Source organism: Pempheris klunzingeri, chromosome 6 (assembly GCF_042242105.1).
Source record: "Pempheris klunzingeri isolate RE-2024b chromosome 6, fPemKlu1.hap1, whole genome shotgun sequence".
In the NCBI taxonomy this organism is placed as follows: Eukaryota; Metazoa; Chordata; class Actinopteri; order Acropomatiformes; family Pempheridae; genus Pempheris; species Pempheris klunzingeri.
In genome coordinates this window covers 4,602,381-4,625,372 of record NC_092017.1, presented here as the reverse complement: position 1 = coordinate 4,625,372, position 22,992 = coordinate 4,602,381, and the positions used below count along the sequence as shown (strand labels likewise).

The following is a 22,992-nucleotide window of genomic DNA, read 5'->3' as shown; positions in this document are numbered from 1 at the left end:
TGTTAATCACGTTCTGCTGCACTGACATTCAAACGATAGGTCTGGTGGTGTTTTTTTTATTATCTTATTGTCAACAAATCACATAGAAAGACAAAACCAACAATGAATTGACTTTACTAACAAACACTGCCTGATGTATCTTCTTCCTCAGTGCCATAGAGCCCCATTGTTTCCCAAAACCTATTAAAGACACATCAGTACACATCTGTAGTTTCTATTCAGTCAGGGCATATAGAACAATAGACTAATGTATTGTTAATTTGGGGTCTTTTTATGATGTTTGTTGACAATACTAAATAAATAAATATAAACAGAATAAACCTACAGTCCGTTCTTTTCAGGAATGTGTGTACTTGCTGTCTTACCAGGGGTCAGAACCAGAAACAAGTCTAGTTTAGCATGGAACAAGCATGGGAAGCTAAAGCAAACAGCTAGCTGACAAATGAAAATAAAAATTGAAAACATGAAATATACAAACTTAAACCACCCCAAAAGCTGATTTATTTACATGTCGCATCCTGTTGTATACATTTGGAAATCCCCTAAATTGTGTCGGAAGGTTCATTTGGCCACATTTGCCTGAGCTAGGCTAGCAGTTTCCCCTTGCGTCGAGTGTTTGTGCTAAGCTAGGCTAAACACACTCCGAGCTCAGCTCTGAATTAAGCTTAACTTAAATGAAATGAGATTTAGAATATGGCCTTGAGTGAGACAGCAACCGAGGGCATTTGGACTGCTTTTTCCATTCTTCTTTTCTCCTGTTTGTAACGTAGCTATGAATAACACCTTAAGAGCGCTAACGTAGAAAATGACTTGCTTGTTTCTGTGTTTGGAGGTAGAGGCCTATACCTGACACAAACACCTCTTGTGTCGGGTGACGGCTTCATCCCTCCTGCCCTCCTCCTGTGTCCATTAGCTTTCTTCTCGACTCTGTTCCTCTCATCTAACGGAGCCTGTGCGGCTGCTAGCTAACCTCTGCATGGTGCTCCTCCAGGCCGCTGCCTGGACCGGCCGACTTGCTTAGCCCGCTTGCTCTCTGTCTCTCTGTGATTCGACTGCTCCCTCTCTCCTTTCAGGTTCTGGTGGCTCTTTTAGCATGTCAAACTCCGGGGACTTGTTCATGAGTGTGCAGTCTCTCAATGGGGACTCGTACCAGGGGGCTCAGGTGGGAGCCAACGTGCAGTCACAGGTAGGGCAGATAATCCACGGGCAGACCCACCTCACTCCCCCGTAGACCCGTCCCAGAGCAGACATGCTGACTTGTCATACGCAGGTGTAACTAGCATCATTTAAGTTCTGATCTCAAGGATTCACTGTCAAGTACAGTACAGCCGAGTCAGTTGACACAATGGCCGCATTGTATTACGTATTCCCAGGAAAAATCACAAGCGGCGTCTCTGCTGAGTTGCAAGTAAAAGGTTACTGTAGCCGAACAAACAAAGAAAAGACAGATGACCACAGACAGTGAAACTTCAAAAATAAGTGTTAATAAAAGCAAAAAGGAAGAAGTTTTAGGTTCACATGTAGACAAACAGTAAAAATCAGTCATCCAGTCATAGCTCATCACCTTAGGTACCGCCAAAGACAACGAAATGTTGATCCTGAGATTGCTACTTTAATTGGACTAATGTCATATCCAAGTTATATCATAAATCAGCTAGTTATAAAAGAGCTATACACCTTTTGTCAGCGTTGAGTTTACAAATGTAACACAATAATAATTTAGGCTGTTTACAGAATACGGTGTGACTGCCGTATATTCATCTCGGAGCTGTGTGTGAACGCTACTATGTCGGAATAAGGGAGGTTTTTCCTGTTTTGATCGATATACTTGGTTGATGATTGAATTTTACGCAAGGTTTCTTTTTGCTTGCTGACACTAACATAAATATCGCAAGACTTGCTAGCGTGAAGGTATTCCCACTGCTTCAGCTACATATTCTTTGGCCCGGACACGCACACCCACATTGCAGTACTTCTTTGTCTACCCAACTGCTAGCACTAAGCCATTCAAATGTTATTAAATATGTATATGTATACACACACACATATATATGCTTTTCATGCAATGACAAGTCAAAATGTCTGTCTGGAAAAAGGACTATACAGGCATGACTGGCTCCACTGTAGAGCTTCTTCACAGTCTCAAGGCCAGACTATTTGTTGCAATGTGATCACCATGTGAATAGTTTTTATTTCAACTAGTAAAAAGCAGAAGTTTGTAATCCTAAATTTCCTTTTTGTTTGATTGGACCTTGTTGTCTCCAAGGATATACTTGAAGCAGTGCACTCTTGTTGTCTCTCCTGTTGTCTTGTCATCCCTCTTATTTCTCTTGTGCTTCTCCTGCGTTGACTCTGACCTTGCTTTGTTTGTTGTTTCTGAATGTTTCAGGTGGATACCCTTCGCCATGTTATCAGTCAGACAGGCGGATACAGTGAAGGACTCACAGCCAACCAGATGTACAGTCCGCAGGGCATCAATGTAAGGATCTTTTTTTGTTCCTTTTTCTCTCCTTACCAATTATTTCAAAGCCATAGGGCTCAGAATGCCACTTAGTAGGACTTGTCTCTGCTCCATGGTCACCTAGTTGATTGCTTCTGTATCGTTCGCGCCACAGGCAGCACGCTGCCCTGCGTACGCAGGCGTGGGGCTGGCCACACACACGCAGAGCCGCCGTCTGAGCCTGTCATGTCCGATCAGGTCTGGCGTAGCACCTGCAGCCACGTACAGTCAGCCGTGAGCAAACTGCACAAACAGGTGACACCTCCTGCACTGGACTTCAGATCCCTCAGACCACCTGACCCGTGATTAGCAGCCCAGGGGCCTGAAGCTCCCATTAAAGCCTCCCAGGAGGCAACGCCACTGTCCCGCTAAAAATAAAACCTCACGCCACTGGAAACAACTCCTCGTGTGCCATAGGGGTGTGTTCCCCTCATGTTTGTCTTATTTTGCAGCAGAGTTCGGATGTAGAAGTGGGGGCTGTTGGGGGTTGGGGGTTTGCTTGCTGGCGGCTGCAAACAGTAGGGAAATTCACAGCGACAAGCCGTGTCGTAAAGGGGAAAATCGATAAGACAGACACAAGGAGAGCAGAGTGTGGACTTGGGACAGCAATCCAAGCGCATTGCTCAGATCATGTTCCTGCCACACTAATGGCCCTGACAGCAAGCCGCGCTGAGAGGACGAGGACGGTCACAGCCGCGGCTGGGTTCCTCCGCTGTCGTCGTCGTGCCTCAGTGGCCATATGATAATCAGATGAAATGTCTCCCGTATAAAAACATGTATGTGTATTCAAATAGGCTTCTCGGCTGCTCCGAGCGCATCCCACAGCCAGCTGTGCTAACCCTGAGAGGCCGCTAACGTATTCAGGCCCTGTTCTTTCTCAGTCCTTTGACCTCACAGATACGGTTCTCCTTGGACGCCTGCTTGCTCTACCACATCTTACACTGCCACAATATGCTGTGTTTTTCACTTTTATACCCTGTAAAGAAGCCCTGCAATGCATAATGTAAGAGCGGGATATCTGTCTGCCAGGCTGTTTGCCTGTGATTTATGGAGCTAAGGCTAGTAAGTTAGGAATTCAGGCTCTTTTCTTTTTGAACTACAACAGTGGTCCTCAGATTTGTTTGATATATTTCCAAATAGTGGTATTTTCTGTCAAAATTGATCATCTTATATGGTGTATGCAATGTCATCTGTTTTAGGTCACAAAATTCAGAGCGCAGAGGAGCTCCAAATGGGTTACACTATAAAAATGATGCTTTTTTTCATTTTTGTTTTTCAAACAAAAAAAAAAACAACATAAAAATGCCAATATATCTGCCTCAGAATCGAAGCAGAAGAAAATCCATTTACTATTCATTAAAAGTACGTATACCCTGTATCCAGGAAAACTGCTTTGAGAGTTTTTATGAATGAAGAGTGGACCAAACAATGAGAGACTTGGGGGAACCATCTTATCTGAAATAGAAAGACTGGATAATGACTGAGCAGATATATAATGCATGCTGTGGATGATTGCAGCCATAATTACAATTTTGAAACAGGCAGAGCATCACCAAAGTCAGACGTTCCACAGTCTGACCCCTCCGCTTTTGATTACACACTACTGGCTGCCGCCTTAAATAACAGCCTTTGAAATGAAAGGCTGTCGAGGGCCATTTCCAGTTTTTCTGATGGCTTTAAATTTACTATTAATATCCTAAATACTCAAGAGGATGTGGAAAGGCCCTCTGTAGCTCTTATTGTATGTTAATGCCTGCTGTCAGAGTCATAATTAGTGCATATGACGTTGATTGTACTTGTTTTCTTCCAGAGGTTTTTATTTTTAATTTAAATAGTATTCATATTATCCAAAATGACAGTGACAGGCATTTATTTCAAGATAAAAATTTGTACGTCTTCACTTTTCTTCCGTGTATTTTCTTCATCACATGAATTAGAGTGTGCGGCACATGATGGCTCGAAGCTGGAATTCACTCCGTTTCTGCCTGGCTGAAAACATGATTTTATTTTATTTTTCTATGTCAGTCTTATTCTGAAATTATAATTTGAACTAGGTTAGCGTTTCCTCCAATCCAGGAGGCAATTTGGCTCAAGGCTGTGTGCCGCTGCGTGGTGAATAGCTCAAAGTATCCCAGCATTACCTTGCCCTCAGGACTTCCATTCGTCGTACCTCAGCGTGTTTGACCCAGCTGCATTGAGTAATGAATATGAAAGTAATACCCCCCCCCTACTGTTTGTTTCTTTTGCTCTCAGGCAAACGGTGGCTGGCAGGATGCTCCGACCCCCTCATCAGTGACTTCACCCACAGAAGGACCCGGAAGCGTTCACTCCGACACCTCCAACTGATCCTCCACCCTCTCCCCCCAGCGCCTCCGTCTTCTACTTTCCCAACTTCCTTCACCACTGCACCCCCAGCCATATTTCCCAAAACTTAAAGCTCAAACCCCATCGGGACTGGACGTGACGTACTGTATGTAGTCACACGGCGGGACACGGGGTCTGGGACGACATTGTCACCATCACGGACAAATGTTCCACTTTTCCTATCTGGACCATGGCAGCACCATTAGCAGCCTGCTTAGGGGACTCATATCCACACCTCACAGTTTGTACAGTTTCCACTTGATGTCCATGTTGCCTCTTTGTATTTCTCTTACATTATATATTCACACAGTAGGCACAGATAGCAGCGTAAAGCCCCACGTCTTGTAAATTGAAATGCTCTCACACTACCTCTATTCGAAATAACAACAGAGAAAACAAAGTTTCAAATGCTTCGGTTATACAAATTTTTATAATTATTGGAATTTTACTGTACACCACGCCATGCCCTGTCATTACACCTCTGTCTTTATACTGTGTTCACACATTTTCTTCATCTATAGTGCCAAAGTTCAACCCTGGAGGTGAATTTTGATAATGTTTTTATGTCATGTCCTTACATCCATCATGCCATATTTGTGAAGTATTATTATGTAAGTCCAGTCATATTAGTCAGGTGATATCCAAGTATTCCGAATCCAATTATACAGTTTTTATTCAGAACTTCCGCAGCACACAGTGACATATGAGGCGTTTTATAATTTGGGGTTTTTCCGCTCACATGCAGTACAACAATGCAAAGAATTCACAACTTTCAAGCAAAGCAATTAAGAAAATGAGCGTGACATACAAAGAGAGTGGAAAATGTTCATGTCATGCATGTTGGCTGCATTAGCAAAAGTCAAAGAAAAATTGACCTGAAACACTAAACCTATGACAGCATTGGCAGCTCGTCAATATGTATTAAAGCACAATAACACCTCATGATTGAGCTTAAAGGGTAACATTTGTAAATGGTGAAGAGAAAACAATACAGAGGAGATTTTTAAGATTTAACTATAGTATTCATATATGGGAAAATGAGCGTGTACATGCAGTACATTATCAGACAGTAAGTGTGTATCAGTGAGATCAATATAGCCAAATACTGCTGGTAACCAAATCTGAAACAAAAAATTTTAATTCTGATTTCAAGGATTTAACACGTTGCATGTCTTTTCTCTGAATTCATGTCTACTTTTCATTTATGGAATTATGTTTGCGACATAATCCTGAGAACGCAATAGAAGATTTTTGTGTTTGCTCAAATTAAGTCAGTCTTTACGTGATGAGATTTTCTCTACACGTAAAAAGTCATTTTCTGGGCTCAAAATTTCCCATGACACGTTCAGGATTATGGCACAAATAGCAGTCCATGTGCACTCAGTGCTGAAAAAACCCTGAGATTACTCATCTGGTAACCCCTGTTCTCTGATAACACAGCGAGAATATTTAAAAGAGAGCTACGGCGTTTTGCATTCAGTCCCTTCACTTTTGGTTTTGTTTTAAAACTGACACTAAAGACGCCACGTCCATCGACACAAACCAATCCAAAATGTGAAATGAAATTTGTTGTATGTACAGTATAGTATGTGGTCTAACATGTATACATGATTACAGTAGTCCTCATGAGATATCAGCATTTACATACTTTGATACCAAAAAAAATGGCAGAATTTTTATCCTCTACATTGGGATCAGCTTTATCGACATTTTCTTTTTCCTCTTTTCGTAGGATTTTATTATCTCCGGCACTAGTCAGCACCTCATAATGCGCTAGTGCTCTGTATTCAAAGCCAAAAAAATGCAGTCGGAATACAGTAGTGTTTATATAAATTAAGATGGAAACAAACACCCTGATGGCACACAAATCCAGATAATGTTTGGATATATTTTTATGTCTCCATTTTGTGAATAACTCATTTTTTGTCTTCATTTAATATTATTTTGCTTTGCTACAGGACTATGTTTCTTTTTTTTAATGCTACCATTATATGTGAATTAGCCCAAGAATGCTCTATATACAGTATGTAGATATGCACCTTTACTTTTTTTTTTTTTTTTGCATCTTTGAATTTGGACAGCAGCCATTTTAACACAGGCTGATGCAGTTCCTGTTGGGTTTAAGGTTGAAAATCCTGATTATTATTTTGTGTTGAGACCACCAAGACAAGCCCGTCTTCAAAGATGGCCGCTGTCCGAACAAAGGTGACGTGAAAAGTTAGTGTTAACGTCGCCCTCTGGCATTGTTTTTAGCTCAACTGAATCCACACAGGAAACAAAATTCAATCCCGAGACCCCAGTCGGTCCCAACACAGCCTGGAAACTACTGGTACTTTTGAGCAGTTGTTAGTGTGTTTGTATTTATTACACATGTATGAAGTCACGGATGTTTCAGAGCTGCTGTCTGGGGGTCAACCACGGCACGATTACACCAAACTAACTCATTTGGATCATTGAGAGCAGCTCCCCCTCGGCCCTCCTGCTCAGTATTACAGGCGAGGGGCCGAGTGCCATTGAAGTGATACACAGAACCTGCCTCAGTCGTGTCTTCTGAAGTCATTGGAGTGAACTGACAGCACCGGCCATGCAAGGCAAACACAAGGATTGTTTTTGCACCCCTTAAAAAAAGGCGTAACTCTACTTTTCACATTGCCTGTCAAATATTATCGAAGCTTCATGTAATGATGCTTTTTAGTTTTTGAATATAAAAGGAAAAGAGACATGAAAAGAAAAATGAACAATTTGTAAAACATAAAATGTTTTATTTGTTGCATGTCTTTTTGTTCTTCAATAAAATAACGTACTGCAGTGTTTTGAATGTTAACTTCTTTTTTATAAGGATTTCAGAGTGAAATCGTGGAGCCTTTTTCTTGACAGGTTTTAACTTTTAAGATCTCTGCGTATGTAAAAAGGTATCAAATGGAAAACTATTGTCTTTTTAATTCCAATTCAAAACCTGTTTTCTGTGGAGAAAAAATAGCTGAAAGGTGTAGGTTTTATGGTCTCTTAATTTGTACTGGCAATGCGTATCCCAAATAAATAGTTTCTTTTGTTGCATAAATTGCAGTTTTGTCATTTTTCATGTCAAGTTTCGTGTCCTTCTGTCAAGTTTCCCCCAAATGTGCGGCTGCGTTTCACCTCAAACTTGCGCGAGGTTTCTCCTGCAGACTTTTCTAACAGGGTCAGGGTCAGGAGTCACTGTAGGACACAAGTTTACACGTTGTAGACTTGTCACTCCAACACCTCTGGATAACATTGCACGTCTCACTTCCAACTATGCTGCGGCACGCAGGCATTTTATCACCACTAACACAGCGCCGGAGCTCGGCCGTGCTGCCGAGGGTGTGAAGGGGACATTTTCACAGTTTTCGAAGTGAGTGAAAGCTGTGCGCTCCCGGCAGACAGACCCCCCCCATCCCCCAACTGCAATCCCCCCATCTCTTCCCCACACCCAGCGCTCCCTCCAAGGCATGGTTAATGTGCATTCCATGAAAGAGGCGGAATCCACACTTATCTCTCTCCTCCAGATAAAACCAGACAGGATGTCTGATTCTGCTCCTCCAATTCATCCGTCCCTGAGAAAGGGAAGAAAAAAAAAACAGGAGGAAGGGGTAGAAACATTAACTTGTGGATTAGGAAGAGGTTCCCAGGAGCATCCAAAATCAGAGAGCGTGACAGAGACTGTGGGAGTGACATATGCAAACATGATCAAGTGTAATTACATGGAGAAGCCTCCTTGTTTCTATCAAAGGGCTTCTTTTAGCCACTGTTTGAGGAATGAAAGGCAAGAACTGCTGGACGTGTATAATTTATTCATGTGCTCCTACAAACGAAAAGGCATTGTGAGGCTGATTCACTCATTACATGGTGAAAAGGTGTAAATCCCATTCTGAGCGAAATCACTGCACGTTCTTTTGAATTTCTGATTCCTTTAACAAATAGGCTACGCCGTGACAAATGCTACGCAGGTTTTTAAGAGGACTACACTGATCATTATCCAGTGTAACTGTGAAAAGATACAAATCCAATCTGAAACAGAATCGGGACGTTGTGATACCTCGGCTGGGGTATAGCTGAAATGAAATTGACCCTAAGAAAACCATAATATTATCTTCTCCTGACATTTTGTTAGAACTCATTCACTCTAAAGTTTAGCTGGCTTATATCCATTTTAAAAGGACTGAGAATCAGTTGGCAGGTGTTAATATTTTGATGTACTACAGGAAGTGCAAGCCATTCCCAGAAACCACTGCTGCGATGATTTGCAAGTCAAAATACGTCGTAACGTCTTGGTTTAAACCAGATTAAATTTGGTTGTAAAGTGAAGGTTTTTTTAAACACCTTCACCTGGATTTCTACAGCATTTTGTGCTGGTTTCAATGTGTACTGAAGAAGTGGTCCACATTGCTTTAATGCATTCGAATCAACTTTCACTTTTCAACCAAATCAGTGCTTACTGGGTAAAGACAACAGTTTACACCTGAGACAGTTTGTCTAGATTAAAAATCTGCAGTGGACTTTTTGTTCTTGCCTCATTGGTCTCTGAAGGAAATGATAAATAATAAAATAAATGAATAATCAGCTTTACTCATTTCATCTACGTGACAGAAGATTTTTCCCTTTTCACAGCAGACAAGTTGACATGTCACACCAGGAGAGGCACAGGTGTGCATAGAATTCAGCCACCAATATGGCTGAATTCCATTTAGCTGCTTCTTCTAGTTCCCGCTGCTTCAGTTTCAATGTCCTCGTTCGCTCACTGCTGGTCAACCAGGGCCAAAGCGACGGCTGAGAACACCAAAGTCATGTCGAGTTTCCATTCTTCACTTAAACACATAGTTCACATGCTGCTCATAAAACTGTGTCTTTATGTCTGTATTGAGAGAAGCAGTCTCTCCCATTGGGTGCAAATGTGTTTTGTAAAAGCACCACAAAAGCAACATATGAATTCCAAAGGAGAAGGTCTTAAGGTGGCTTCGATCCAGAGGCTCTGCCCTGTAGAGAGACTTTGTATCAGAATCCAGTTTAGTCGGGACTTTCTATGCAGCATGTCACGTGTTTCGCTTCATACGTTTGTTTTAGAGAACAATTTAAAATTGTTGTTTATTCTGTATTTGTGTTTTCCGCTGTCTCTAGTGAACACCACTTCCCATAAGCCCTACGGGTTTGCAGGTGTCCACGAGTGAGTCGAAGGGTCACAGCTAGCTCAGACATGTCTGCAATAACAGCTGGACAGATCTGCTGTTATTCAGTAAACAGGAAGATATTTGCATCCGGAGCTAGTTTAGACCAAAGCAGAGCTAAAAGGAGAACGACAAATGAATTCTATTGTTGCTTCATATTTGCTGATTGTGTTACGCAAAGATGATAAAATGCCATTGTTGTATTTCCAGCTTCTCCCCCCCCCCCCGAGAAAATGTATTCTTTTTTATTTAAACACATTTGAATGTAATCAGAATGACCACAAATGAGGGGTGCTGAGCATTGTAGGCCCATAGCTCACTTTTGGTGGCCACCTCATGGGTAAATCCAGCCCTGAGCGCACACAACAACAGGCTGCATTGGAACTGTTAAGAACAGCAGAACATAATCTGGGATGGAACTACATCAACTGCAAAATAACTTTTTGTGATGTGCTGAAGTATGGAGATAACATCATTTTTTATTTCAAAACCAAAAAAAACAGCTGAAATAAGCAAAGCACAAAGAATTCAGAGCTTTGTCTGGATTTTAAAAATGTAAAAATACCTTATTGCTCTTTTGAAAAGAGATAATTCACTTCTGGCAAACAATCAGAAGCAGACAGCAGGCCTGGCACTCAGCGGACAGGCGGACAGTCGTGCAAAGGAAGAGGCACTTCTGTCTCTTTGGTTTCATACGTGTGCGCCTGCTCATCACTGGAGCTTTGTGTCAATCATCCTCAACCAGACCGCAATGCATGTGGTGCTTACAGTGGGGCTCAGGACTCACATTATATCAATGACAATAACAGGGCTCATAAAAAGGCTGGCCTCGTGCACACAACGCATAATGTGCATCAGTTATGTCAACGCCTGCTAGCCTCACACACACACACACACACGCACACACACCCAGGCTACACACATGTGCCTGAGGGAAGGGCTACTGAAGCAGACGATGCAAGGTCTGAGGTCTGAGGGCAGGACATAATGGAGAGGCTTTGTCTCAAGGAACCTGAATTAATATGATGAAACAAGTCTTCTCCAGTGATAGATCTCATGTGAATCACGTCGCTGGCAAAATAACTCCAAAAGTTAGAAAAAAAAAATGCAGGAATAGGGTCGGGTAATTAGCGATTGTGGGTGTGTTCCAGTCAGTGTTGCAGATCTCAGATTTGGAAAGGGTTCAGTTTGGCAGAGACTTGCCTCTGGAAAGCCTCAGTCTGGTGTTGCCTATGCCACCCACAGATCTCTAATGAATTCCTCTGATCCCAACTTTCATAAAGAAGACATTTGGAAAAGATTTCACAGATGAGTGTGTGTCATCGCAGCCTTTCAAGTTATTTCAACCGTGGAACATTTGAATTAGAATCTGCAGTATATTTGAGCGTGTGGGGTGTGGGAGTTTATGGCTGTAAACTCTTTCTTTATATTTGCCTAAAGCTTCCATAATGAGCAAGATATGGACCTCATCATGTTCTTCAATTATAAAAGGGGGGGTGGGGGGGGACACCTCTAAAACTGTGCCAGGATTTACTCTTATTAAAGAAACGAGAAAGTTATCTCTCCAAAACACAAATCAAAAACGAGACAAAAAAATATATATATATTTATATATTGCGCTGATGATCAAGGACATTCAGATATAGTGCTGTTGCAATAATTATCGCATTCGCGTCAGACAACAAAAGTGGGATCACTCACGTCGATGTTGGTGCAGCTGTGAGCTAATTTGTTCTGAGTTTGTGTCTGTGTTTTCATCCTCTTAAATGTTTTCCCTGCATTTCTGGACATGAAGTCATTTGACACATTTGGTCACCTCAGTGTGTTGCTTTGGAGGGAAATCCTGTCTTTTCATAAGATAGCAGTGCTGATTATGTTGTCAGGATGGATTTATGTCAGGTACAAAAACACTGCCCAGTTCCCCCTGCTCTGTGTACCCTGTGATATACTGTATATTGTAATTTAGGAGGCAGCTGTCATATTGAGTTTTTCTATTATCCGGTATGTACAGTGGCTCAGAATCACACTGAATGTATTGGATGTGACTCTGCCATCTCTCTCTTTACGCGCACACACAAACAATGATTTATGAATTCAAACTAATAGCCAAAACAGAGGGCAGTTTAAGAAATGTGTTGTTACAGAATGAGCCTGTGGCAGTAAGGTGAAACACTGCTGACCCCTCATGGTCTGTGTGTCTGAGGGTGTCTCTCATGGAGGTTGAGGGAAAGGGTTCGATCAAAGGCTCAAAGGTTTGACAGCTCTTAACAGATATAGAAGTTGTAAAACCTTCATTCTACGCAGACTATTAATCACTGTCATAGAGCTTATATGAGACATTTAGATACTTGCACTCTATGGACAATCTAAGGATGCAGGAATACTGAATAAATAATGAATGAAATACATTTTAAAAAAGTGATTTAAATAGATTTTAACCAAACCATGAAATCATGTGCGTTCCACTAGAATGAGGCTTCTAGTTGCGGCTCTGCAAAACTATAGGATTAATCAGCATTTAGCAAAACTACTTGGTACTGTTACTTTCTTCACCATTACTATATAAGATTTAGCCACAGCCTTATTCATATGGAAGGCCTGTGACTTAAGTCAGCTTTAAAATAGACTTTTCTATTCTGGAACCAGGAAAAAAGTGAGAACCAGCTTATTTTACCAGGTTTTTTTTTGTTCTCTAGTTTTTATTTTGTAATTGCAGCTCATATTTCCAGTGATAATACACTTTCACACTTGTCTGGTCTTAAGAGCTAGACTAAAATGAGACTTTTAGGGTATTTTGATTCAGTATCAGGTCTGATAACATAATATTCATGTGAATATTATTATTATATGATAGTATATCATGTAATATCCATTTAGCATTAAATAGTTTATTCTAGTCTTTAGAAATAGAAGTTTAACAAAACTATTTCTCTCTGATTGTGAAATGTAATTGAAAACTGCAGAATAAGACAGTAAAGTTGTCTTTTTATACCAAAAAACATAATCATCTCACTTCCAACTACTTAAAAACAACAACATGCTCCAGAATAAATTGTGTACATGCACCGTATAATTAGTATGATTCCACCTTGTTTTGACATTTTTCACTCTGAAAAGAGTGAAAGACTGAAAAGAAAAATGCAACACTAGGCCAAATTTTCCACAGCAGACATTTTGACTTGTCATAGCAAGAAAGGCCCAGGTGTTACTAATAACATTAAGGATGGCTCTGCTCTATTCAAGGGTCCCAGTCAAACAGGACTGTGTGACAGTCAGCCAGCATGAACAATTACAGGGCCCTGGAACCAAAGCAGCTAAATGGAATTCAGCCATCATTCATTTGATTATTTACACCTGTGCTTTTCTCCCCTCTGTGAAAAACCCCTAATATATAAATTGTATCGTAACTAAAATACACACAGTGCCACTGTGGCTGTAAACCATCAATCATATCACGCTTCCATATTCTACCAAGAGTGTATTATTCACAATATGTACCATCACACGGTCACTTGTGGCCCTTGATGTCTAATTCCTGATCCAAAATGCTCTTCAGAGGCTCCAGATTTTCAGTGAAGGCTGCTGTGAGGTGCCTCAGGCCACACAGAGGACCTGCTGGAAAAGGGCTACAGCCACAGCCACAAATCCTCTGCAGCTCTGCCCCACTGTTAAAGAGCAAACACGTGAGAAAAAAAATGCATTCTGTTTGTTTTTGAGAGAATATTGTTTCATTAAATATCACCAACCCTCACAGGTTATTTTAATGTTTAAATTAAATGTCAGGTGATCCCTCTAGTAAAAGAGGTGCAACATCCTCCTAAGAGGGTCATCACTTCATACTCGATACTTCTTGTATCATGTGTCATTTACTGATCATTGAATGACGCAGACAATGGTTTTCTGACCTTCAGGGGCCCCACTAGTTCCCGTTCACTTTAATATGTTGTGAGAATCAACCTGTAAAGACTGGACTGTTATATGCTATATTTCATTATTAGTCTATTAACTACAGCAAGGCAGAGCAGCATAAAGAATAAAGGAATGAACATAAAGTCCAAGTCTTTGTGAGTGCGTTGTTTGGATGTGGAAATGTATGGATCAGAAATGTAACTCTTGTGCAGTTGAAAACAGCCAGTGCTAATGTAAAGTATACAGTGTGGTTTGGAGCAGATGGTAAAACATGCAAAAACTGCCCAAAGTTTGGCTGATAGTTTGTCAGAAAACTCAGTCCAGCCGTTGTGTTATCTGAGGTTTGCAGGATGTTTCCTGTTAGGTCTTTGTTTATAATTTAGACCTCATCTGTGGACGCAAGTGTGACCTTGTGCAGCTTTGAGCTGTCTCAGCAGAGCGTCTGACCATGGTGGCTGACACAGCGAGACGTCTGGCTGTTTGGGGACAGAGGGTGTATGTAGGTCAGCCATGGGCCTGCATGCTGTGACAGCAGCACGGTCACTGTGCTGTGCAGCAGGACAGGGATTGGAGTGGACAGAGAGAGCCGGCGTGGAGAGAGGCCCCCCTCACACGTCAGCACCGATACTTCCTCATTTGCCCCCTTAAACACTTTGACATTATCAGGCCACATGGAGCAACGTCCACCCTCATTATTCTCACCTTTGGAACTGCAGCAAAATGGGCAAAGAGAGGCAAGAGGAAGAAACCGGCAGAAACCCTGAACAGATGTCAAGATGGTCATTTGATGGGTACTGTTCCGTCTATGCAATTACAATGAAGCAGAAAGAAAAACAACTGTTTGTTTGGGATTTAAAAATATGAAAAAGTATTACTTTACATACCAAATCTTGATTGTATAAATACTTAAAGGTCAACTCTTTACTAATAATTATATTGTATTCATTTCTCGACTAAATGGTGCTTTTAACACAGATTTTATTGAATCATACAGACGCTATAACCCCAGATATGACGGCATACTGCCATCTTGTGGCTCAGATGTTCTATCAAAAATGAAAACATGTTCTCTGATGGTTGCAGACATTCACACTTTTTGTTTGAGATCATTTTACAGAAGGGTGTCAGTGAGACAGCTTTACAGTGAACAGGATAACAGCTTCGTGGAAGTTGGTTCATAAAAAGTAAAAGAGGTGAGCAGTACGTGTTGTAAATGCTGTCACACATGCTGTGTGTGTGTGTGTGTGTGTGTGGGGGGGGGGGGGGGGGGGGGGGGGGGGGGGGTCCTGAAATGTAGCAAATGAGGAAATAAGAAAGAGGGAAGTCATCGGTTGTACGGATGCATTGATCCAGAGGCAGATTTGATGTTTGTCTTGATGCTGCTTGGCATTTTTCCTGAGAAAGAAAAAAAAAATGAATCATTACACACACATATTAGAAAAAGCTCAAAGGGTACAATATGTGACTGAAATGTAAAGACAAGGGTAACATGGTATTAATACAACGGTTGAAACATTGACTCAGCTCCATCATACTGTATAAAAGAAATATTTCATTTGCAGTCAGTGTGTGTGTGTGTGTGTGTGTGTGTGTGTGTGTGTGTGTGTACTAAAGCTAAGCCTCAGTGTACTTTGTTGTGCACCGTCTCATCTGTTGTTAAAATCTGTGAAACCACAATGAATAATGTATAATAATAATGTATTGCAGATGAGTGTTGTATCTTACGATGTATCGAGTAGTAAAGAATAACTGATCATGTTACCATCATCATGACTGTGATAGTATCACATCATGAATGACTGTGTGATAACAACACAACACAACACAACAATGACCCACATGAGGAGCAGTAAGGGTTAAACATTCATATAGATTGTTGTTAACAGTCCTCCCAATAAGAATGTAAAGACATGCTGCTATGTAATGTAGTGCAAAACAAACACTCAGGGTGGTCAGGTGAAATACTAACCCAGCTCTCCAGGTCTCCTACCTGGCTGCCCTTGCTGCTGTGGAGCTACAGGTCCTCCCATACCTGCTTGCTGGCCCGAACCACCGCCGATGGTGACCTGCTGTAACGTTGGACCTCCGCTCATCATGGGCCCTTGTCCTGGATGCCCAGGCGCCACTGGACCTGGAGGCCTGCATTTGGAAAGCCCCTTTCCAAACGCAACAGCTCCAACCAATGCGTTAGTGTCAGCAGGGTTGAACGATGGTTTGTTCTGTCGGATTGCTGGAAAAAAAAAACATCATCATAAGTCAATATATTCAAATCAATTTGAATTTGATTGAATGGGTGTTAAATTGCAACATACCTGCACTTTCTGCATCCCTGTCATCACGAGGATTGTTTAGCTTCTCCAGCAGATTGGAACACAGTTTATTCAACGTCTGGATCTGTTTCTATTGATAGAAATGGAAGCAGTTGGTGTGAACGATGCAAAATACTCTACAGCTGTGAGCATTGAGACAATTTAGTATTTTTCTTTTTTTTCCCGCAGCAAACTTTCGTAATATTTGTGCCTGTGACGTGGACAGCATCGGCCGACTGACCTGTGCCACCTCTGGGCCAATTCGTGCCGCCTCTGTACTCAGCTGTTTCTCCTGTTCCTCCACCTCTGGATCAGGCTTGGTCCGCAAGTAGTCTGGAACAATCTCATGGCTGAACACTGGGACACGCTGCTCTGTGAGTTTCTGTTGGGGGGGGCAGAGGAGGTGAATGGACAGGTCAGAGAGATTGCTTTAAAAAAAAAAAAAAGGAGGCACATCAGTCAGTAGGTTTGATACTCACTGCTAAATCATCATCGCGGTCCGGAGACAGAAGCAGCGGTATTATGACCTGGTTGCGAAAGGATGGCGTCTTCTCGTTCTTGAGCAGCTTATTAATAGTGTTCAGCTGACCGGATAGAAGAGCAAAGTTGTCCAAAACAGAGGGCCTGGATGACACAAACACACATCACAGCGTCAGCAGCAGCAGCAGCAGCAGAGGGAAGAAAGCTCCACAAAGAAGATCTTTAAATCTCAAATACACTTCCACTGTGCACTGTGATGAGATTCCACCGCTCTCCATCGTACACAGACAGACACAACAGTTCTTTAAAAACATTGTCAGGGGAAATCCTTCACTCACATAGCAGTCAGATGTTTTTTTTTTTTTTAATGTAACACGATTCAACCTGAACCTGAGCTTGTGACCAGACAGACAGACTGAAGCTGGCCCATCTAATGTGAGCTCTGCCTGTATGAACACAGTGACCGGAGGTATGGGGACAGTTCAGAAGCCCTTCACTCAAATACATCTCACTTCCAGAGATATATGTCCAATAAAATGGCCCCAGATTTATTCAGTGCCAATCATCTGATCAGAATAATTCCTCATTCAGCCACAGGAACATCGTTGTCCACTACCAGACACTTGTATCTAGAGAGGATTTTCACAAACAAAGTACATCAGTCTTTAGTCAGATGCTTTACATACCATGTTAATCGCTCGTATTCGTTTTCCAGCTTGTAGATGAAACTGTGGAGAGCGTTTTTGACGTGTGCCACCCGAGAGATGAGAGACTCCACCGACGCCTCCAGCTGCTTCTCTTCTCGTTGCTACAGGAGAAAAGGGGGAAAAAAGAGCCCACTGAGCACAGGAACCGATCCTATAGACACCTGTGGAAAGCAGGAATTAACATTTGTTCAGCCTGACACTAAGGCTGACCTCACTGTTATTGTTAACGTTACTTTAGCACAGCTAACTTAGCTGCTGGTTACTTTAGCAAGCTAGCTAGCTACTGCTAGCTCTACAAAGAAAGTAAACAGGAAGGACCGAAAGAAATAAAGTGTCGATGAAAATAACCGCAAATAATAACAGCAAATGTTTAAACAAAGTATAATATTGAAAATGTGAATACATGAGCGTTAAAATAACATCACCTGCATCGTTTGGCTCTAAACTAGCGATGAAACGTCCAAAAGCAATCAAGCTGAAGTACTTCCGGTTCGCGATGTCAAAATAAAAGCACACTGCTTTTCAGCTACAACATTTGTGGTAAATCTATATCTTGGCCAGTTTATTGGTACTGATCAAAAACATGTTCAAAATCAGCTGATATTGAGATCATTATTACAAGTATTTTCATTTCAAGAACACAGATGTTTAAAAATGTTACGTCCGAATAAATGCTGAGCATGAACAGTTTCAACTTTTCAGAGATAGGACTTATTTGGTAAACTGGTTACAAATATGGTAATGAATAACCTAGTGTGCTGCATCACTGACTTCAACTCAGAAACAACAGGCAACAAGGAAAAGAGACTTTGTATCTAAAACATTTTATTTCAATAAAGTCAATCCCGTTGTCCGATAGTGTCTTAGTAAAGCTACAGTATAAACATTTTACACCAACTGTGTTAGGCCGTTGTTTTCTTTTACTGCTGATTAAGTTCACTACACACTCTATTTCTAATCAAGGCCCTCGGCTCCACTTCCTAACACACCAGCATGTGCTAGTTTGACATCAGGGTTTGTATTTATTCACTTGCTAAATACTAAAGTATGATCACTTGCTGGGTAGAGAAAGTAAAGACTGTGAAGAGCTAAACAGACAGTCCTGTCTGCTGGTGTTTTGCACTGAACACAGTGCAAAAAAAAAAGAGTGCAACATGTCTGGCTCATAGCATGTGACTGAGGGGAGAAGTGAAGGGATTCATTCCCAGCTCGTCACAGGAATGTAAGCTTGTGGAGGAGTTTAGAAGAGGCTCTCAACGTCGCCCATTTCCACAACCACGGTCTTCAGCTGGGAGTAGTACTCGATTGTCACCTGGCCGTTCTCTCTGCCAAAGCCTGGGGAAGCACGCAAGAGACCATGTCAGTGCCAGCTATTTATGGGACTCAACCACTCAAAATGAGAAAATGTTATGCTATTAATGTGTTTTCTTTGCATTTGCAATGACAAAGGTGGTCATTCTTGCCATTTTAACCTTGAAACATCGTACCTGAATTCTTGTATCCTCCAAATGGCACTTCCACAGGGCTGATGTTGTAGTTGTTAATGAAGCAGGTCCCTGCCTCCAGGTTCTCAGCCACACGATGGGCTCGAGAAATGTCCCTGCAGGCAGACGAAAGAAACGGATTTCAAATGTAAAAGAACAAAAAGGAGTCAATAGTCTGCATGCAACTAGATCAGGCATTATCTGCCCTTCAGCCACACAGACTACTATTTCGCAATGCATATCACTCAGTAATTGCCAAATTTTTATTGGCTGCTTTGTGGAAACCCTGAATCACAGCCAAGTGAACACAGTGACTTCTTTATCTTCAAGAGCAAACCGTCAGCATAGTGGTTGCAACAGACTGCTGAGCAAGGATAAAAATTAAGTGCTCTCTGGGAGTCCTCTGCTGACCTGGTGAAGACTCCAGAGGCCAATCCAAAAGTGGTGTTGTTGGCCCTCTGGATCACTTCTTCCTCCGTGTCGAAAGGCAGCACAGACATGACTGGTCCAAAAATCTCCTCCTTCACGCAGGTCATGTCATCTCTGCAGTTATCTGTGCCGGGACAAAGGACCGGATGTAACATGCGGTGCTTACTGTGACACAAAACGTGCAGATGGGGTAAAAACTGACTCAGATTATGTGATGTGTGGCACCAGTAGCTGCAGTGGGTGCAAACGAGCGTAACAGGAAATAAAGACGTACGAGAGAAGAGACTTACCAAGCACACAGGGAGACATGAAGTAGCCCCCTTTCAGTTTTGGGTCACTGGGGACATAAGGCTCTCCTCCACACAGCACTCTGGCTCCCTGGAAAAACAGACATATTCGTCAAATAACTGAGGACTGAGACAAGGATAATGAAACTATAGATCACTGCTTTGAGGTCTAGTGCAAGTGCTGTCACAGCTGATTCATTTGCAGATAAGTGCCTCTCCACCGTTGCTCAACTCCCGACCATTAAAAGCTTCCTCTAATCTAATGATCAAAAGATTATAAACCTCTTTCTTGGCCTGACTGACAAATCCCAGCACTTTCTCCAGTTGTGGCTTGCTGATCAGCGCTCCCATTCGGGTGCCGTCCAGCAGGGGGTCACCCACAGGGATGACCTTAGTCCTCTTCACCACCTCTTCCAGGAACTGGGGCATGATCTCTCTGTGGACATACACTCTGGTCCCATTGCAGCAAACCTATACGATGCAGAGAGACATTTTAACCTGTCAGAGCTGACAAAGATCAGTTTTGGATCAGGACTATATAACAAAACGCAGAAGTGACACAACTGTCTCACCTGTCCCTGAGTCAGGAAGTTCGCCATGAGAGCTCCCTTCACTGCGTTTTCTAGCTCACAGTCTTTGAAGATAATTAGGGGAGATTTCCCCCCAAGCTCCAGAGTCACCTGCTTCACAGTCTTTGCAGACATTTCCATGACCTGTTGGCAAGGGGAACACTCAGGGCGTTAGCTACAGGGATGACTCAGGCCTTGTAGAGCAGTTACAGAAAGTGTGTTGCATGTTTTAAAAGAGAAAACACTGGTATGGTCCTTTAACTAGAAGGATAAGTTTGTTTAGGGGTCAGTGGGGATGCTGGAGACTGGCGGCATGGGTTGGCTGGGGTTGTATCACACCTTTGTTTTCTTCTGTTAAGTTTAATAACATTAGATTAAAAGTCAAAGCACTATACTGGGCCCTGTACCTTTTTGCCTGTAGGCACGCTGCCAGTGAAGGAGACTTTGGCAACCATCGGGTGATGGCAGAGCAAGGTGCCAGTCTCTGCCCCACCTTGTACCACACAGAAGAGACCATCGGGTACCCCCGCCTCTTTGTAAATCTCAGCCAGAATGACAGCAGTCACAGGAGTCATCGGAGAGGGTTTGAAGACCATGGCGTTACCTAGACACAACCACATTTTAACACTGCAAGTTACGGTCTCCATACAGCAGCTGGCAGAAATAAGGACCTCACATCTTAGAGTCATGTGGAAATACACACTTTTACAAACTCACCACATGCCAGAGCAGGAGCAGACTTCCATGATGCGATCTGGAAGGGGTAATTCCACGCACCGATTCCTGCGCACACACCGAGGGGCTCCCTCCTGGTGTATGCAAATGCTCCGCCAGGAAGCTGGATGTGCTGGCCTTCATGTAAGGAAACAATGTTAAAACAACTCTACACTAGCTCTCTGAGAAAATCACACTTTTTGGGACTAAAAGAAAGGTGTTGGTGCTCCCACCTGCAAGCGTCCCGGCCAGACCGGCGTAGTACTCGATGCACTGCCAGGCAATATCAATATCCACCAGTGCTTCAGTGATGGACTTGCCATTGTTGATCACTTCCAGCTTTGCAATCTTCTCCCTTCTTTCCTGATTTGATCAGAATAACAAGAAAAATTGTAAATACAAATCTTTGACATAACTATTCCAAAGGATACTTAATTTAGTGTTATTAAATGTATCTAGCTCTAAAATTATGTGACGGCAGTGATCACTTTAAGCTGAAATCCTCAAACCGAGGCACAATAGGTTTATTTTGTGCGAATGTAGGTCAGCGAGGGTGGGAGGGGGATGAGTTTGTGCTTTTAATGAGTAACTAGTGTCTTATTGCATGTGTGCAACAGTCGGGTCCAATTTATGTTGAGCAACAATGAAATCAGACTGGCTCGCTTGCAGGCAGGCAGATGATAATGACACAGCATATCGATTGTCTTACCCGGATAATGCGGGCGGCCTCTAGCATCACCCGAGCCCTCTCCATGCCTGCCATCTTCCTCCACTGTAGGTAGGCAGCGTGGGCGCTCTTTATGGCCTCGTCCACCTCCTCAGCCCCACAGGGGACCATCTGACACAGGACACGGCCTGCACACACACAACAAGAGCAACAGGTTAACAGGTTCCCACAGGGCCTGGCACAGAACTTTATTTTTCACCTCTGTTCAACAAATGCAACAGGAAAAAAAACTTGGAAGGTTTTCCCTTTGAATCACATTCAGGTTTCTTCACCCACCAAATAGACAGGACTAAGGGAGGGGCTGTGTTATGTAAGAGTGTGTCCTCAGGGCGACCCCAGATGTGCAGCCAGCTCTGGCTCTGGCTCATGTCAGAAATACTTGTGCACCACTGAGTACTGAAGCGGACTTTATGGCTGCTATGCTCACCAGTCGCGGGTTCAAACACGGGCTCTGCGTTCTTCTCCTGCCTGGGTTTCACGCGCTTCCCTCCCCAGAAATTCAGATGATCCGTGACCACCACGGTCCCGGTGGAGGCTCCGGGCATGCTGTCGAGGATCGGCGGGGCCATTTCCAGAGGGAGGAGACCTGCAGGGACACGGAGACACACAGCAGAGGTCCCGGGAGTGACTACGCAGCACAACATTTAGGACAATAAGTGAGTTAGCCATGCTGACGGGTCACACTACAAGCTAGCTGCTAGCTTGTAGCTAGCACAGCAGCTAGAGCAGCTGGGCAGGTCGCGGTGAAGCAGCTCCTGAACCGTCACACTCACCGTCACTGCTGCTGCAGACACGCTGGGGTCAGCTGTGCGCCTCGGTACATATCAGTATCATTTCACTCCCCCAGGACCAGGCAGGACCCGCCTCCCCCGTGTCCTCCTCCTCCTCCTCCCCTTTTCCTTTACTCGCTAGTGATGTGTCGGTCGCGAACGATCCGGTTCTTAGAGTCTTAGAGTTCTTAGAGATATGTTTTTTTTCGTCTTTTTTCTGTTAAAGCCGCATGTGATTGGTCAAGATGAGTGGTGGTGTCTGTGTGTCCACACCGGGGGGGCAACAGACACAGTGCAGTGAGCACTAGTGATGGGAATTTCGGCTCTTTTTAGAGAGCCGGCTCTTTTGGCTCGGCTCCCTAAAAAGAGCCGGCTCTTTCGGCTCCCAAGTGGCTCCTCAGATTTTTTGTTGCTTCAATAAATGTATTACCAAATTATGTGTAAAATGAATTACTAATGTAAAAAACACATATACACATATAGAATATTTATTGTTTATATTGCTTTATTAATTTTAAATTATTTAGTTTTACTGGGGTCATAGAGCTCTGGGCTGTAGG

The 22,992-nt window shown here is 42.8% G+C and overlaps 3 protein-coding genes across 7 annotated transcripts in view; 1 reads left to right on the top strand and 2 right to left on the bottom strand.

Moving 5' to 3' along the window:
- pbx1b (pre-B-cell leukemia homeobox 1b) overlaps window positions 1–5,597 on the top strand; it is a 52,314-nt gene extending 46,717 nt beyond the window's left edge. For 2 of the 3 annotated variants that reach the window (XM_070831930.1, XM_070831929.1), the window contains exons 7-8: window positions 2,390–2,479; window positions 4,754–5,597. In XM_070831930.1, coding sequence (XP_070688031.1) covers window positions 2,390–2,436 — 47 coding nt within the window. In that variant the 3' untranslated portion in view covers window positions 2,437–2,479; window positions 4,754–5,597. Of the gene's footprint in view, window positions 1–1,073; window positions 1,187–2,389; window positions 2,480–4,753 lie in introns of all 3 variants that reach the window. The other variant, XM_070831928.1, reaches the window with a different exon arrangement.
- A 9,637-nt stretch (window positions 5,598–15,234) lies between these two features.
- med8 (mediator complex subunit 8) lies at window positions 15,235–17,942 on the bottom strand. 3 transcript variants are annotated; one of them, XM_070832574.1, is made up of 7 exons: window positions 17,878–17,942; window positions 17,432–17,553; window positions 16,745–16,889; window positions 16,507–16,647; window positions 16,269–16,356; window positions 15,926–16,186; window positions 15,235–15,351 (listed from the first exon to the last, which is right to left on the bottom strand). In XM_070832574.1, the coding sequence occupies exons 1-7, from the start codon at window positions 17,881–17,883 to the stop codon at window positions 15,281–15,283; spliced, it is 834 nt and encodes a 277-aa protein (XP_070688675.1). In that variant the 5' UTR covers window positions 17,884–17,942; the 3' UTR covers window positions 15,235–15,280. The 3 variants fall into 3 exon arrangements, with proteins under 3 accessions (XP_070688675.1, XP_070688676.1, XP_070688677.1); XM_070832575.1 differs by having other exon boundaries at window positions 15,241–15,351; window positions 15,947–16,186; XM_070832576.1 differs by having other exon boundaries at window positions 15,241–15,351; window positions 15,989–16,186.
- A 318-nt stretch (window positions 17,943–18,260) lies between these two features.
- LOC139203011 (4-trimethylaminobutyraldehyde dehydrogenase) lies at window positions 18,261–22,568 on the bottom strand. The gene is made up of 12 exons (XM_070832642.1): window positions 22,436–22,568; window positions 22,090–22,248; window positions 21,645–21,790; window positions 21,169–21,298; window positions 20,939–21,073; window positions 20,629–20,825; window positions 20,225–20,365; window positions 19,935–20,123; window positions 19,656–19,743; window positions 19,348–19,489; window positions 18,940–19,052; window positions 18,261–18,787 (listed from the first exon to the last, which is right to left on the bottom strand). The coding sequence occupies exons 2-12, from the start codon at window positions 22,229–22,231 to the stop codon at window positions 18,693–18,695; spliced, it is 1,518 nt and encodes a 505-aa protein (XP_070688743.1). The 5' UTR covers window positions 22,232–22,248; window positions 22,436–22,568; the 3' UTR covers window positions 18,261–18,692.
- Window positions 22,569–22,992: the final 424 nt, after the last annotated feature.

Excerpts from the sequence above, each read along its gene's own strand:
- med8 (XM_070832574.1), bottom strand. Across the intron at positions 16,357-16,506 it reads TTGGCCCAGAGGTGGCACAG|AAACAGATCCAGACGTTGAA; the intron begins GTCAGTCGGCCG and ends TTCTATCAATAG. Across the intron at positions 15,352-15,925 it reads TAGGAGACCTGGAGAGCTGG|GAAAAATGCCAAGCAGCATC; the intron begins GTTAGTATTTCA and ends TTTCTTTCTCAG.
- LOC139203011 (XM_070832642.1), bottom strand. The coding sequence starts at position 22,231 with ATGGCCCCGCCGATCCTCGACAGCATGCCCGGAGCCTCCACCGGGACC. Across the intron at positions 20,124-20,224 it reads ACTTCCTGACTCAGGGACAG|GTTTGCTGCAATGGGACCAG; the intron begins GTGAGACAGTTG and ends TGCATCGTATAG. Across the intron at positions 19,053-19,347 it reads GCCTCTGGAGTCTTCACCAG|GGACATTTCTCGAGCCCATC; the intron begins GTCAGCAGAGGA and ends GTCTGCCTGCAG.